Raw genomic sequence first — 14,471 nt, 5'->3', positions numbered from 1 at the left:
TGTTCCCGTTTCTGTGTACTGTAATGTCTTATTTTTGATGTGTGTTATTTGTTTTAGTGTTAAATGCTATCCCCTAATGATGATCTTATGTCCTCACCTGGTCACATTATTTTCTAATCTGTTAGTGTTTCATTCAGATTGTGAAGTTCCATTTTTTGAGATGCCTAGCACCATTATTGTCTATGAAAAGTGACTAATACCAACATATAATAGGAATTTGAATATATCAATATCTCAAATTTGATTTTTTTTCTGGCACATGAGTACGCTTTTGCCAGAACCGTCCATCCATTTTCTTGACCACTTATTCCTCACAAGGGTCGCGGGGGGAGCTGGCGCCCATCTCAGCTGGCTTTGGGCAGTAGGCGGGGTACACCCTGGACTGGTTGCCAGCCAATCGCAGGGCACACAGAGACGGACAACCATCCACACTCACAAGCACACCTAGGGACAATCCGGAGCGCCCAATTAACCTGCCATGCATGTCTTTGGAATGTGGAAGAAGACCGGAGTAACCGGAGAAGACCCACGCGGGCACGGGGAGAACATGCAAACTCCACCCAGGAAGGCCGGAACCTGGACTCGAACCGGAGTCCTCAGAACTGCAAGGTGCGCGTGTTAACCACTCGTCCACCGTGCTTGCCAGAACCGGTCACATAAAAAACTTTTATATTCACTCCTGTCGACTGCCAACGTTTGTGGGGAATCGGGAATGGCCCGGCCCACAAATAGCAGGAACCCTCGTATAATTGACGTTAATTGAAATGCATTTTAAGTTTTAAGCAATAGACTCAGTAAGTTAGAAAAGAAGTGCTTAAAAAAAGACAATCACGCATATTTTGATGCAGACAGATCCCTTCATTTACTACAGAGAAGCTCTTTGATGTTCCAAATTTGTTGTCAATAAAAATTGAGGAATAGGGAAGAAAAGGAGCATTGATAATAAACCCAAAAGTTCAAAGGCACCACAAACGTTTGATATTGCCTCATTGAGTCATCATGATTGTGGAACTACATTGTGACAGAGTGAGGAAAGTTGAGCAATTAGTGGAAGAAATGGCCTGCTTCCTTGATGCAAACATATCCTGCGGTTGCATCGCAGGACACTAACAGCCATTGTCCTTCTGTAAGAAATAAATGTTTGCGAATTACAGCATTGTATTCTTATCAAACTTCAATCACTGATTTCACTTACGAACAAGACTGAACAGTACGCAGTCTTCAGGAGGGGTATTTGGAAATAGGTCAAGAAAATCCACAACTGTGCCATCAGTCCACATGTAGTCATTAGTCTAGATCAGAAGACAAAGTGACATTTCAGTTAGTTACACGTTAATTTGCTTTGATTTGTATCTGCTCTTTGATGGTCACAACATAATATAAATATAAATTGTATTTCAACATTATTAGAATCATACAAACAGCATCATTATCAAACTGAGTCAAGCTGGAGTTCAAGGTAGGAGTGTGGAGCACAAGGTGAGGTGATTGGAGTGTTAAATATATATGAAAAGAAATGTGGATGAATTCACAATGTTGAACTAAAATCCACCCTGTGCATATTTAGCAAATGTCAAATTCAAAGTGGAGATAGATGAAGTATTCCATTATGTTTTCCCTTATGAAGTCCTAATCCCTGTGATTGTCTGGCAACCAGTCCAGGGATCCAGCACGGCCAGGACTCTTGTGAGGATAAGCAGTTCAGAAAATGGATGGGTGGAAGTCCGAACCCTGCAATGTTGCAATGCAAGACCATCAAATCTCTGACTTTTCCCTTAGGATGGGGCCAAGATTGAATCTGGAGGACTTGTGTGTGTGTGTGTGCGTGAGTGTGGTTGTAGCAAAAAATACTTCAACTGAACGTAAGAGACAGGCTTTTTCAGAACATTTGTACTGGTCAATGTTTTACCTCAATGGCATTATGGAGTCCAATTAAGGCACCACGAGCACCACCCGCGATAATCAGTTCTCTAACAACTTCATTTTCCAGCTTACTGTGGATGGAGACCAGATTGCCACCAAGAATGTTGCAGATGGCCTGGTGAGGGAAAAAAAGAAATACAGTAAACAATTTTATTTCACTCATTCAGATATGTCAGTAGGCAATAGATTTTGACTCTGGGCCAAAATGTTCAAGCACCAGCCTGAAGGATCACTGACTGTAATAGCAGGAAACTATTGTTTTCCATACCTCAGCATCTGCAACGACCCTCACTTCAGCTTGGAAAATGTAACAGTGACAGTCCAACTGAGTCCAGCCTTCAGGACAGCTAACATCTGCAGCACAATTATTTTGTTTAGTTATTTTCTCCCCAAAAAGAAAGGGAAGCATGTCAAACAAATTTGATGTCAATGATATTGATTTATTGATTGATTGACCATGATTGAAATATTTATTGATAACAAAGCATGTTTACAAAGTAACAGTGACACAACTGCTGCCAAAGGGATAAAAAGGGCTTTTTTGGAGGTGGGTGGTGGTGTGGGTGGCTGAGGGTAGGGGGGGCGGCAGCGGCTGGGTCGTGGTTCTACTGTCTGGAACGCTCCAGGTGTCTGTGTTGGCTCTCCGGCTGGTAGGGTACCCTGGTGCTGCCGCGACTTGGGGTGGCACTAATGAGCAGAGGTGGGCGTTTCGTCAACATTGACGGAAGGTCCGTCAATCCCGGATGCTCATTTTTTTTGTCAATCCAGGATGTTCATTTTGTTGACGAATGGCAATTGACGGCAATTTTTTAAATAATGGCGAACTAAGCAATTTTTATTTTTTTTTTAAATAATGACGAACTAAACGTTGACGATTGACGGCAATTTTTTAAATAATGACAAACTAAGCGTTGACAGAAGCCCCTTCCCCTCCGTCAATAAAATCGGCAATGAGAGACACTCACACAGTTGCATGTGCAGTGTTTCCCAAGCAAAATTCTGAATATACACTATGCAGGCAATAAAGTCATCCCATAAACATGAATTAAACCCACCTACATTGTGCCAGATGGATCACCAGTCATTTTAACCTGATTCTTCTGGTAATCATTTCTTGCACAACATGACGAGTAATTGTATATATTGAAACAGTAAATCGACACAATCTTGCTCAAAAGATTCAAACTTAAAACTTAAAGTAATAGAAAGCAGTGGTTTTGATAAAAATGGTTACGTATTAAGAGATTTTTCTGTCATTTTGCTTCTTATGCAAATTGATGATGGTGGCAATCACTGTGATTGGCTGTGCTAGGTCTGATAATTTTGATGATGGGAGCATGTTTTGTATTCATGATTCATTTTTTTTTATTTACAGAATGTAAAATTGAGTGAAAATGTATCTTTCACATTTATGTTAACATGGGTAGGAAACAAAAGAACGGAACCAATGTGTTTAGGTGTTGTTTCGCCCTGGTTCCTACTTTAGTGAGGGAACTCACTCCCCCCTCCCTACAGAGGAAATTTGGGATGAAAAGCAGTTGGTTCGTGGCTTCGCTCCTTCTCCACAATGCTTGGAAAGTTTTTCTAGTCAAATGTTTCACATGTAAAACACTTTGTGACGAGAAGAAGGTTTGGAGCAGTATATTTGCGTTATTTAATGGACTTGTGCGGACCCGTCGCCATGGGCGGGCCTTGGGGGTCCGTGCCCGCCCTGTCAGTCAGCCGTGCCCGCCCTAGCAAGATGACTCACCAACTATTCGTCCTATCAGTCACGTAAACTTGCGCCTTCTGTTTTAAGTAAAGCATGGCGTGCCAGCCAACCACATACCTCCTTTCAAGTTTGGCTGTGATTGACAACTAAGCGAGCCAATGACAATCCGGATCATGAGGGCTGGGGTGGGGTGGGGGGAGACGCGCGCTCTGCAGACGTGCCTTAGCCAAATCTACTTCCGGGTAGATAGTGCGCATTTGCCGGCTGGCGCTGGGACAAAGACTGAGCAGTGAGCACGTCGTGCCGCTTTAATGGAAGCCACCAAATGCCAAACCTCGATCCAGGATGATACAGTTGACATCAATGGGAATCCTGAGTCCACTGGTTACGTTTACAAGTGAGTGTCAAACTTTTATTTTAAATAGTCAAACCACACAGCACGGATGAATTGTAGCAATACACAGTATGCTGTTAACAGACCCAAGCAGTCACACATACACAACTAAGGAGCATAAAATTTTTTATCACTAAAGCAGTTGCAGTACAATGTGAGTTGAATTCTCTTTTTTTATTGCCAAGTTTGTTCATGTTGATGACTGTCACTAAGTTCTAATAAAAAAAAACAGCACTTTACACATCCTTTTGGATTGATATTCTGCTTAGTTTTTCACTGAACCCATATGTTGTTTCTGTATATCATCGACATAACTCAAGCTTATTTCTAAATCACTTTAAAACAGCCATTACTGCATACAAAGTGCTGTGCATGGAATAGAAAATAGTCTTTTAGTAGACACAAGTGAAATAAAATAACACAAAATAAAATTAATTAGAGTAAATGTAAGTAGATAAGTATACACGCAAATAAAATACTAAAAAAAAAAAAATCTGTACAAGTATAGAAATAAAATAACACAAAATACAGAAGGCACCATAAAAAAAGTAAAATGATGTGAAGACTCATGCTGAGTCAAAGATCAAAGAATAGAGATGTCTGGCAAAAATGAAAGGAAATTTTGTCCATATCGTACAGCCCTAATCCAACACGCAAATGAAGGCAACTGCTAGCCAATTCCAGATAGAAGGGGTTGGGTCACAGAGTCATTCATTCGGACATAGTTGTTTACAGAAGTGAAGAGTGGATTTGTTTCAAATGAACTTTTGAGTTGAATAAATGCAAAATGAACTACACATTTTTTTTTCAGTTTGTCTTTAAGATTTCAGAACGAACTGCCGCTTTTAAGTGACAGAAAATATTTCTGAACACTTTTGCAGTTGTCACAATGCCGCTGTTCAACCTGATGAACATTAGATTTAGGTTGATAAAGTGTGCCCCCCCAAAAAAAGCTAATGCCCCCCCGACAATTTCTTTCTGGTGACGGGTCTGGACTTGTGTTAACGAGCTGAAACGAGGTCATCAACGAGCTGTATGCTTCGTAGGATTGTCGCTTTGTGATCAATAATAAGCAACTACACTGCAGCAGTAAATTACAGTGATCCCTCGCTATAATGCGGTTCACTTTTCGCGGCCTCACTGTATCGCGGATTTTTTCTAGTGCAATTTTGCATGCATTTTTTTCAACAGTAATGTAGCTATTTTAGGAAATTTATGAAGGTTTGAACATTGAGAATGTCTAAAGAAGAGAGAAATGTGAGCAAATGTAAATGCCTCAATGAGAAAAGTGTATCAACTGTGTGGTGGGGGATTTTTAGAGCCTTAAAGCATTTAAAATAAATGTAAACCATAAAGCTAACTACTTTGCGGATTTCATTTATTGCGGGTATTTTACGGAAACCCCAGCGGTAAACGAGGGAACACTGTAACTACAAAAGAGCGCACGAGCGCGTCGGCCCACAGGAGCGCACCAGACCTCGCCCCCTAAGTTGTAGGCGCATGTTACTATAGCAAGATATAGCGAGGGAGAAAAGAGAGAAAAATGTCAGAGAAACACTGAAGATGTTGCGTACAACCAGTAGTAAATATCATCTACTACTAAGTATAGCCAAAGTATAACAGTCACTGCTACTACTAACCTTTCAGTACTTTTGTTGGGAAGGACCGCTTTGAAGAAGAAAAACGTGGTTAAAATAAGACTGAACATTAAAGCTAATGAACACACCAATACATCAAACGCCATTGTAAATATATGTTTTGTTTATGTCAGCTGTTGAGAATTTGACTTACGACTCCAGACAACAGCCCACTGATTCCACAAAGGAGGAAAAACGAGCGAAGAGCAAATGCCATCTGTAGAACAATGAAAAATAGTGAAATATTTCTGTCAATAAAAAAAATCAGCTTTTCATTTGACCCTGTGAATAAAAAATGCAGTAAATGTTGAGTCACATTGATTTGAGTTTGAGAAATAGGATATGTTACCTTTGCAGTCGCGATGTTTGATACTGAGGATGACAATGATGATTCTTTTTATACGTTGGGACGGCAGTCATGGAATGTTGATTGTGTCATGACACATTGAACAAAGTCACCTAAGCAGATAAGCAAGTCATGTAACCTGAGTACGTACGTGTGTGTGTGTGTTTATATATATATATATATATATATATATATATATATATATATATATATATATATATATATATATATATATATATATATATATATATATATATATATATATATATATATATATATATATATATGTGTATACATATACTGTGCATTGATAATTTCCCATCAACTGAGAGCCTGTAAAACAAGATTTTGGTCTGGTTACACCCTGGGAAATCATTTTATGTATGCTGATGATCTTTCTCCCCAAACCACCACCCTCACTGTGCTAAGTTTCAGCAGCTGTTGAAATATGTGCTCTGAGAATGGTGTTCAATTTGATTTAAGTTACATGCCAGAAAAGAGTGTTATCATTTGCAGAGCAAAAGGAGACAAAGAGCTTGTATTGCCATCATTATACCTGTTGGGGCAAATTTAATTTTGCCTGTAAATTAAGTAGGCTATTGGCACTTATCTAAATGCCCGAGGATATGTACACAGTGTCACGTTGTACACGATGCACAATCTAACACTTGGGTTTGGAAATTCCACAGGTGTTTGGAGAAAGTCAAGATTAAGCTTTTTAAGGCATATTGTGCATAAATTTCAAGAAGTCTAGCATCTAAAGGCTAAACTAAAACCCATAATGAATGACTGCATGTGCATTTGATTGGAAGACAAAGGTGGTGCAGTGGAAATGAGCTGGTTTGTACATTGTAGTGCAGATGCAGAAGTTGATCAATTTCAGAATTGCATCATTGTACTGCTGCCTGGTTGCTTGACAGTAGTATTAGCGGCGAACGGGGTCCGTGTACTTTTCGGCCATTCGTTTTTCCTTCTGAAGCAAGGACACGGAAAACGGGAAACAAACCGATTTCCGTTTTTTGTTTTGATGTATATGAACAAAAAATGGGAAACGAGTCGTCTCCCAAAAGAAAGAAAAAAACGTAAAACAAGCCCTTATCTGATGTTCTATTATGTGTTTATTGAACACAAATCGGGACATGAAACGCGGCCGTAAACTGTTTCCCGGAAGCTGGTTTCTTCTTGATCCGGAAGCCGTTCATCTTTTGCAGCTACCATAATGCTACTGTTTCAACGACAATTTTGCTGCCCTCTAGTGTCTATTTCGAGGCCTCCGTTGGCGCCCATTCTTCAGGACTTCGAAACACACTTCTACACAATATTTATTATTGTCGGTGAGCAGATGGAGTCATATTTTGTTTTGGGGTGGGAAACATTTTACTCTGTGAGAAGATGACGGAGGCCTCAAAATAGACACTAGGGGGCAGCAAGCTGCCACTGCAGCAGCAGTTGTGACATAGCTGCAAAAGATGAACGGCTTCCGGGTAAAGGAGAAGTTTCTAGGAGCTTTTTGAATCCGACTTGTTCCATGGTTGCAACAGGGATGATATCTTAACAATATGAAAGGACACAGCTTTAGTTTTAGTACACAACTTTTCACGTTTCTTTTCATAAGGTAAGAAAATGAGGCTTGCAGTGGAATTTGTTTCGGGGCTGGGACTGGCGCTCCTCCTGCAGCACGTAGTGTCACACACTCTTCGTACATAAGTTTGTGGTGTTTTTTTTTAGGTGGTGAAAAGGATTTGCGGTGCTTCCAGCCCTGGCTATAACTTCTCTATCTCACTCCTTACACATAGCATGATTCTGTTGCTCATCTGATACTTCAAACCTGCTGCTGTTGTGTTCTGAAGGGTTGGATCCCAGGATGCAGACGCAATAAAGATTTTCTCTATTTATTCATGAATAAGGCAGCACACAGGACAGTCTTTAATAATCCAGCAACAAACACATTCCTCAGACTGCACTTACAGACAGTGAATCGGAAAGGACTAAAGAACAGCATCACATCGGCCCAGACTCCACCTAAAGGATGAAAGGTTGACATCACGAACAGCATGTTTTGTAAACAGACACTTGTTACGTCAGTACAAGGCACATACCAGGTCATGAACTATCACAGGCACATATCAGGTCATGAACTCTGGCGCCCAGCCATGACAGCTGCAGAGGGCTGCTGTTTTTCACCTGTTGAGTTTGAGTTGACTTAAACAGGTTTTCCTACTCAATTAGGATAATTAGGATGCTTTAGAACAGTTTGAACTATTTGAAATAGTTTAAAACTTTGTTTTTTCCATAGACAGTTTGCAAAGTGTATGAATAATTTTTCATGTGCCACTTTTTGTTCAAATCCAAATAAAAGCATAAAAGATTGGGGGGAAAACTATATACATATATATATATATATATATATATATATATATATATATATATATATATATATATATATATATATATATATATATATATATATTAGGGGTGTTAAAAAAAATCGATTCGGCGATATATCGCGATACTACATCGCGCGATTCTCGAATCGATTCAATAATCGGCAGAATCGATTTTTTTTTTTTTTTTTAGGATTCACACCTTGAGCATGGAAGAATGTTATATGAACGGCACATTAAGCCTTAATATTTTTATTTTAATGCTGTTCAAATGTGAAACAGATTGCAAACTGTTTGTGTACAGTGGCTCACGGTTATAAGCCTCAAGTTTTAGATAAATATATTCATACAAATCTTACAGTGTACATGTACAAATTTACTGATAGTATTTTCTAAATTTGAATGGAAAAAAATCGCAACAATCGACTTATAAATTCGCATCGGGATTAATCGGTATCGAATCGTGACCATTCGTATCGGGATTAATCGGTATCGAATCGAATCGTGACACGAATCGAATCGTCAGGTACTAGGCAATTCACACCCCTAATATATATATATATATATATATATATATATATATATATATATATATTATATATATATATTGGGGTGGGAATCTCTGGCATGAAGCCGATTCGATACGTATCTAGATACATGGGTTACGATTTGATTACAAAAAAACAAAAACAAAAAAAACGATATATGTAAAGGCAGAACGGTTCGATATGATTTGATTCAGTTTGGAAGCGATATGATTCGATTCGATACCCGGTTCGATATTTCAAATAATGCATACAGTATTGTTAAATTTGTCAATGTAGACAATTATTAAGAAACCAATTCTATAAAACAACTTTCTCACAGTATTTTCAAATATGACCAATTATCACTGAGCAATGTTTCTTTGTGGCACTGGAGGAAATAACAAAATGTCAAATGTATTTATTTTTAGACACAGGCAAATTAAAATGTGTTCTGAGTTACATCACTGTTGGGCTGGATCAAAAACCAAAATAGATTCAGAATAAACAATGGAAACAAAGTCTATCTCAACCTGAGCGTAGCCTAGTGTTTTGAACACAATAGGTATTAGTTAGTGTAGGTAACAGAAGTGCAACATTTCAGCCTGACTATAATGTACTTTTTTTTAAACATTAGGTATTAGAGGTAGGTAATAAATGTGCAACATTGCAGCCTGAGTAAATTTGAGTGCTTAGAACACAACAGGTAGGTAAAGTGCAACATTTGAAGGTAAACAGCCTACAAAGTGAAAATTGTATGTGTAAGCCTAACAAAGCAGAAGAAGCCCGAACAAAACTACAATCAAACTGTTATCCTTTTAATGAACATGTGCCTTGTTTATTTTATTCATTGTCAATGTTCACCTCTTTCTTATAAGGCAGATTTTTTTTTTTAAGGAAGATTAACTGATCCACATGTTATGGTTTGAGTACAGTGCGTTTGCTGGAAACAACATCTCCTGCAGTGCTGAACACCCTTTCAGATGCCACACTGGTGGCTGGAATACAGAGATATCTTTTAGCGAGCGATGAGAGCATTGGCAGGTGTTGCCACCATTGTAGCGGGTTATTTTACAGGGGCAAAGACTCACGATCTCGGTACCTCCTCACTTCCTCACTGGCCTTATCAATTACAGCTCTCACTGGTGTCTTCACTTCGAAGTCTGCTCCTAACAGCTGGTCCAGAGCTGACTTTTTCTTTTTTTTGGAAGGAGGGCCATAATCTGCAAGGGATAAAAATCATCATATACCGCTGTCTTTTTTTCCTCAACATAATGTGTTGTATGTTGACACGAAATTGGTCCATATGAGATTTGCTCTGATCGGCCAGTGAGTGCACCTAACTAAATATAATGACATTAAAACATAACTAATAAAGGGAAATTTTAGATTATCACACACACACACACCAATATCTCTGAAGTCAAGTCAGTAGTTTGTGTCAATATGAGGCCATAAAACGTCAAATGTAAAACATTGGGACATGAAATACCCTTGAATCGCTACAAAGAAATGATGAAAGCACGTTCGAAGGACTCTGGAAGGTTCATGAAAGTTCATTCACACACAAACTTTGATTGTTTGACCAGAAACATATTGAAATGTGTGTGTGATGACGTATTAAAATTCTTCTTACATCTGTTATGCAAAATAAGTATGTATAAAAAATGTGTGTAGAAAAAATAAATAAATCTGAAACTGCATTTAAGAGTGTGACAAGACTGGCTATACATATGTGGCCCAGAGTTGTAAAGTGATATCTGGGCCAAATGCATCACACAGCAACTGGCCCACATCCTGTTTGCCAGAGTCAAGCCAGTGCCACCTTTGCCGGATGTGGGCCACATGTCTTTGCTGACTGGGTCTTGATGCTGCACTCACACACCAATTGATTTGCAGGAGGAAAGCCATTTTGTGATGAGCAATTACTCACTTGAACGGTGACTATTTAGCTGAGCCAGGCAGATTTAAGCCTGGTTATTGTTCCCATTCCCATTTCGGCCACAAGGGGGTAGAATAGCTTTAGGAAATCAGCTTCATGGTGCAGTAGAGGCAACCGCAGTAACAATTCAACAACAACTTTAAAAAACTACACTACAACATAATGTAATACAACATAATTATACTGTAGAGTTTATATTATAAAAAGGTATTGTGCTACATAACCTCTGAATTACTATCTTGAATGGTGAATGAATTATTCCCTTTATTACAGAAAGATGTTGTCCTCTATATTTTTGTTCTTCTGTGAACCTACTACATGGTTTAGACCATTTTACGTGCTGAAGGCAAAACAGGGGTGAATCCAAGGCTAATAGAATATTACAGAAAATTTACATAATCTGGATAATCCACAGAGCTCAGTGCACATATGAGGAGTCTAATAACATAATGTATGGAATATAACACCCTGTCTGTCTTGCTTTGATGTGTATCAGTCCATCATGATACTAACACTTGAAGTTACTGGACTGGAGAGCCACGCGCACCACACAGGTAGTTGCAAGGTGTAATGAAATTTTGAAATATTGGCTGCAATTATAAAAATAGTTACATGTTCTAATCAAATAGATTCTGAATTCTATGATTATTGCAAATAATGTTATTTGTGCAACAAAGAAGCATTTTATTTTATTTTTTTATATGCACAAGACTACAAGGTGATTACCGGAAACTTTGATGGATAAACAATGGCCAAAAGGGAAACACATTACAATTCATGTAAATCCTGACATTTACATTAATGTCTCTACAAAAATTTAGATGGAAGATGGAGGTAGCTCTTGTCTGTACTTTTAATGTAGCTTTTAAGGCTTTCCAATATAAGTCGCCCTTGTATTAATAGAGTTGAATATTTGTGATTGACTGTGCCTTCACTGTTGAGTGAATGGCCTATGATTTGCATCCAAGGCAGAGAGCTCAGCTGTTTGCGCAAGCTCCTCTCAACTTGATTATGCATATGCAGGCCCAAAATTTTATGCCATTTACGCCGAATGTCAAGCTAATTTTGCTCTCATTTGCAATCAGGCCTGACTATTAACATGCCAGAGGGAAAGATTTTCCAGCTCGGATGGATGGATGGATGGATGGATGGATGGATGGATGGGAAAACGTGTCATTGAGGTTGTGCATTGTTTGTGAAGTACGACAAATTGGATTGAGGTGCACTAGAAAGTAAAGGTAAACTCATAAATTGTTGGAGGACTTTCTGACATGTAATTGATTTGCATTGTCTAACAATGAAAGCAATGTTTTATGACATCATGTTTTAAACAACTGACTGCTCAGCTACTCACTTCTTTGTCTTGAATGGAGCCAATCAATACTGTACCATGAGTTACTGTGCAATTTCCACCATGATTCACAACGCTGTCAGGTCTGAAACCGTCATTTTAAAATTTGTTCCCATCCATCCATCCATACATTCATACATCCACTTTCACGTATCCAGGTTTGACTTCCTACTCCAAAAACGCAATTACAGCAATCACACACTACTTATTGTAAATATGTAATGTGTATATCTACTTTATATAACACATGCTGTAACAGTGGCTTTGTATAATGAATACTGATGGCAATAAAATCTGGGGAGGTGAAAGCAATAGAGCGGCTCAGTTTCCTGTGATCCTGCTAGTAATTTGGCATTGAGGTGCCATTTGACCCAGATGCAGTAATTGAGACTAATGGAGGGTCCTCGATGGGTTACAAGAAAAAAAATGGAAAGGTGAAGATTAGTGATCCCCTTTCATTAATAAAAGAGAAAGAGCGAAGGAGAGAGAACATATGATTGTCTTTTATGATGGTCTGATGGAGTTGACTGTGTTTTTACCTTCTCCAGTTAATTGGACAAATGTTTGCTCCTAATTATTGTGAAGAAATTACTCTTAATGAGGCCGGAGTACACATTATTTGTGGTTTTACTCATTCTGGAATTGGTCTTGCACATGCATAGTTAAACGATGTCACCACTTTTGTTCATTTCTGTTGCGTGCTGAGAGGTTTGGATCCCAGAATGCAGACACAAATAAGATTTTCTCCATTTATACACACCGAGAGGCAGAAACCCAGAGACGCAGTACACCGGACAGTCTTTAATAATACAGCAACGAACACATTTCTCAGACGGCACCTACAGACAGTGAATCGTAAAGGACTAAAGAACAGCATCACATAGGCCCAGACTCCACCTAAAGGATGAAAGGTTGACATCACGAACAGCACGTTTTGTAAACAGACACTTGTTACTCATACCTACACAGACGCATAACAGGCACATAACAGGCCATGACAATTTCACTTCATTTTGAGTTAACCATGTGAGTCTGTCTTTTCGCCATAATTTCCCCAACTACACTAAGATTGAACGTCCATCCTGGCTTTAGGGGGCTGTGCCCGCCCCTCAAGATACTTGTGCCCCACTTGAGGCACGGATCTCTAAAAACAAAAAATAAAAATGTTCTTTTATCATGGCAGATATTTTTGTGCAAAGAAACACTAGGGTTGAGGTCTTTATCACTAAACATTTCACAAAACAACTGTGTAATTTTGTTTGATTAACCGCCAATCAAATCTGCAATGGCTTACTGAAAATAATGCTAGATGCACAAGTGTACATCACAAATATGTCAATGTTGGCGCGTAAAGAGTTCTGCATATTTTTCAAAATGAACCCTAGTGAGGATAAGTGGTTCAGAAAATGGATGGAAGGATGAATGTGTGAGTTTGACTCCAATCAATCATTGGCATTGGTTTAGGGCAGAAGTTGGCAGCTCAAAGAGCCATTTGAACCCGAATCGGGTGGGCCTTTGTACAATACGTCAGCGTGTTCACCATATTGAATGTGGCCACAGTAGCCATAACATCTGAAAATTATATCCTACTCATAAAACTATGTTAGAATGACATCAAAAGTAATGGTTCAGTATTAATGCCATGCAGATGAACAATGTTTCTTCACAGATCGCTTGACTTTTCCACATTCAATATGGCTGCAACTTCATGTATGATTCCGCGTGTATATTTACTATAAATGGCAGACTATTTGTTGCCAAACAATCACAGGGCATACCAATATAAACAACCATTCACACAGACTGGGAATCAAACCCACGCAGACAGCTTGGACAAAAAGGTGAATATTAGGGGTGTTAAAAAAAAAAATTGATTCGGCGATATATCGCGATACTACATCGCGCGATTCTCGAATCGATTCAATAAAAAAAAATCGATTTTTTTTTTTTTTTTTTTTTTTTTAAGAGCTCAGAATTGTTCATTCGGTATTCGGATTCAACTGATTCAACGTCTTATCATCATTGCCTTTTTTTTTTTTTTTTTTTTTGTGTGTGAATCGATTTTTAAACTTCCATTTTTAATGGAAAAATATTCAACAAAACGTCTGACTTCGGGTTCGGATTCACACCTTGAGCATGGAAGAATGTTATATGAACGGAACATTAAGCCTTAATATTTTATTTTAATGCTGTTCAAACATGAAACAGATTACAACCTCTATAAGATAAATAAATAATACATTTTCATATCAATCTTAC

General features: G+C 38.6%; 1 protein-coding gene across 5 annotated transcripts; it reads right to left on the bottom strand.

Moving 5' to 3' along the window:
- Nucleotides 1-887: 887 nt before the first annotated feature.
- Nucleotides 888-13,019, bottom strand: LOC144020922 (snaclec alboaggregin-A subunit beta'-like). 5 transcript variants are annotated; one of them, XM_077524839.1, is made up of 11 exons: nt 12,973-13,019; nt 10,011-10,142; nt 8,111-8,195; nt 7,980-8,033; nt 6,015-6,124; nt 5,820-5,882; nt 5,669-5,696; nt 2,192-2,277; nt 1,910-2,038; nt 1,196-1,292; nt 888-1,124 (listed from the first exon to the last, which is right to left on the bottom strand). In XM_077524839.1, the coding sequence occupies exons 6-11, from the start codon at nt 5,880-5,882 to the stop codon at nt 1,045-1,047; spliced, it is 483 nt and encodes a 160-aa protein (XP_077380965.1). In that variant the 5' UTR covers nt 6,015-6,124; nt 7,980-8,033; nt 8,111-8,195; nt 10,011-10,142; nt 12,973-13,019; the 3' UTR covers nt 888-1,044. The 5 variants fall into 5 exon arrangements, with proteins under 5 accessions (XP_077380965.1, XP_077380968.1, XP_077380970.1 ...); XM_077524842.1 differs by lacking the exon at nt 8,111-8,195; XM_077524844.1 differs by lacking the exon at nt 8,111-8,195 and having other exon boundaries at nt 10,022-10,142.
- Between the last annotated feature and the right edge of the window lie 1,452 nt (nt 13,020-14,471).

This window comes from Festucalex cinctus, chromosome 6 (assembly GCF_051991245.1).
Source record: "Festucalex cinctus isolate MCC-2025b chromosome 6, RoL_Fcin_1.0, whole genome shotgun sequence".
Classification (NCBI taxonomy): Eukaryota; Metazoa; Chordata; class Actinopteri; order Syngnathiformes; family Syngnathidae; genus Festucalex; species Festucalex cinctus.
The sequence above is the reverse complement of the archived record's forward strand: the minus strand, read 5'-3'. Positions and strand labels throughout refer to the sequence as shown.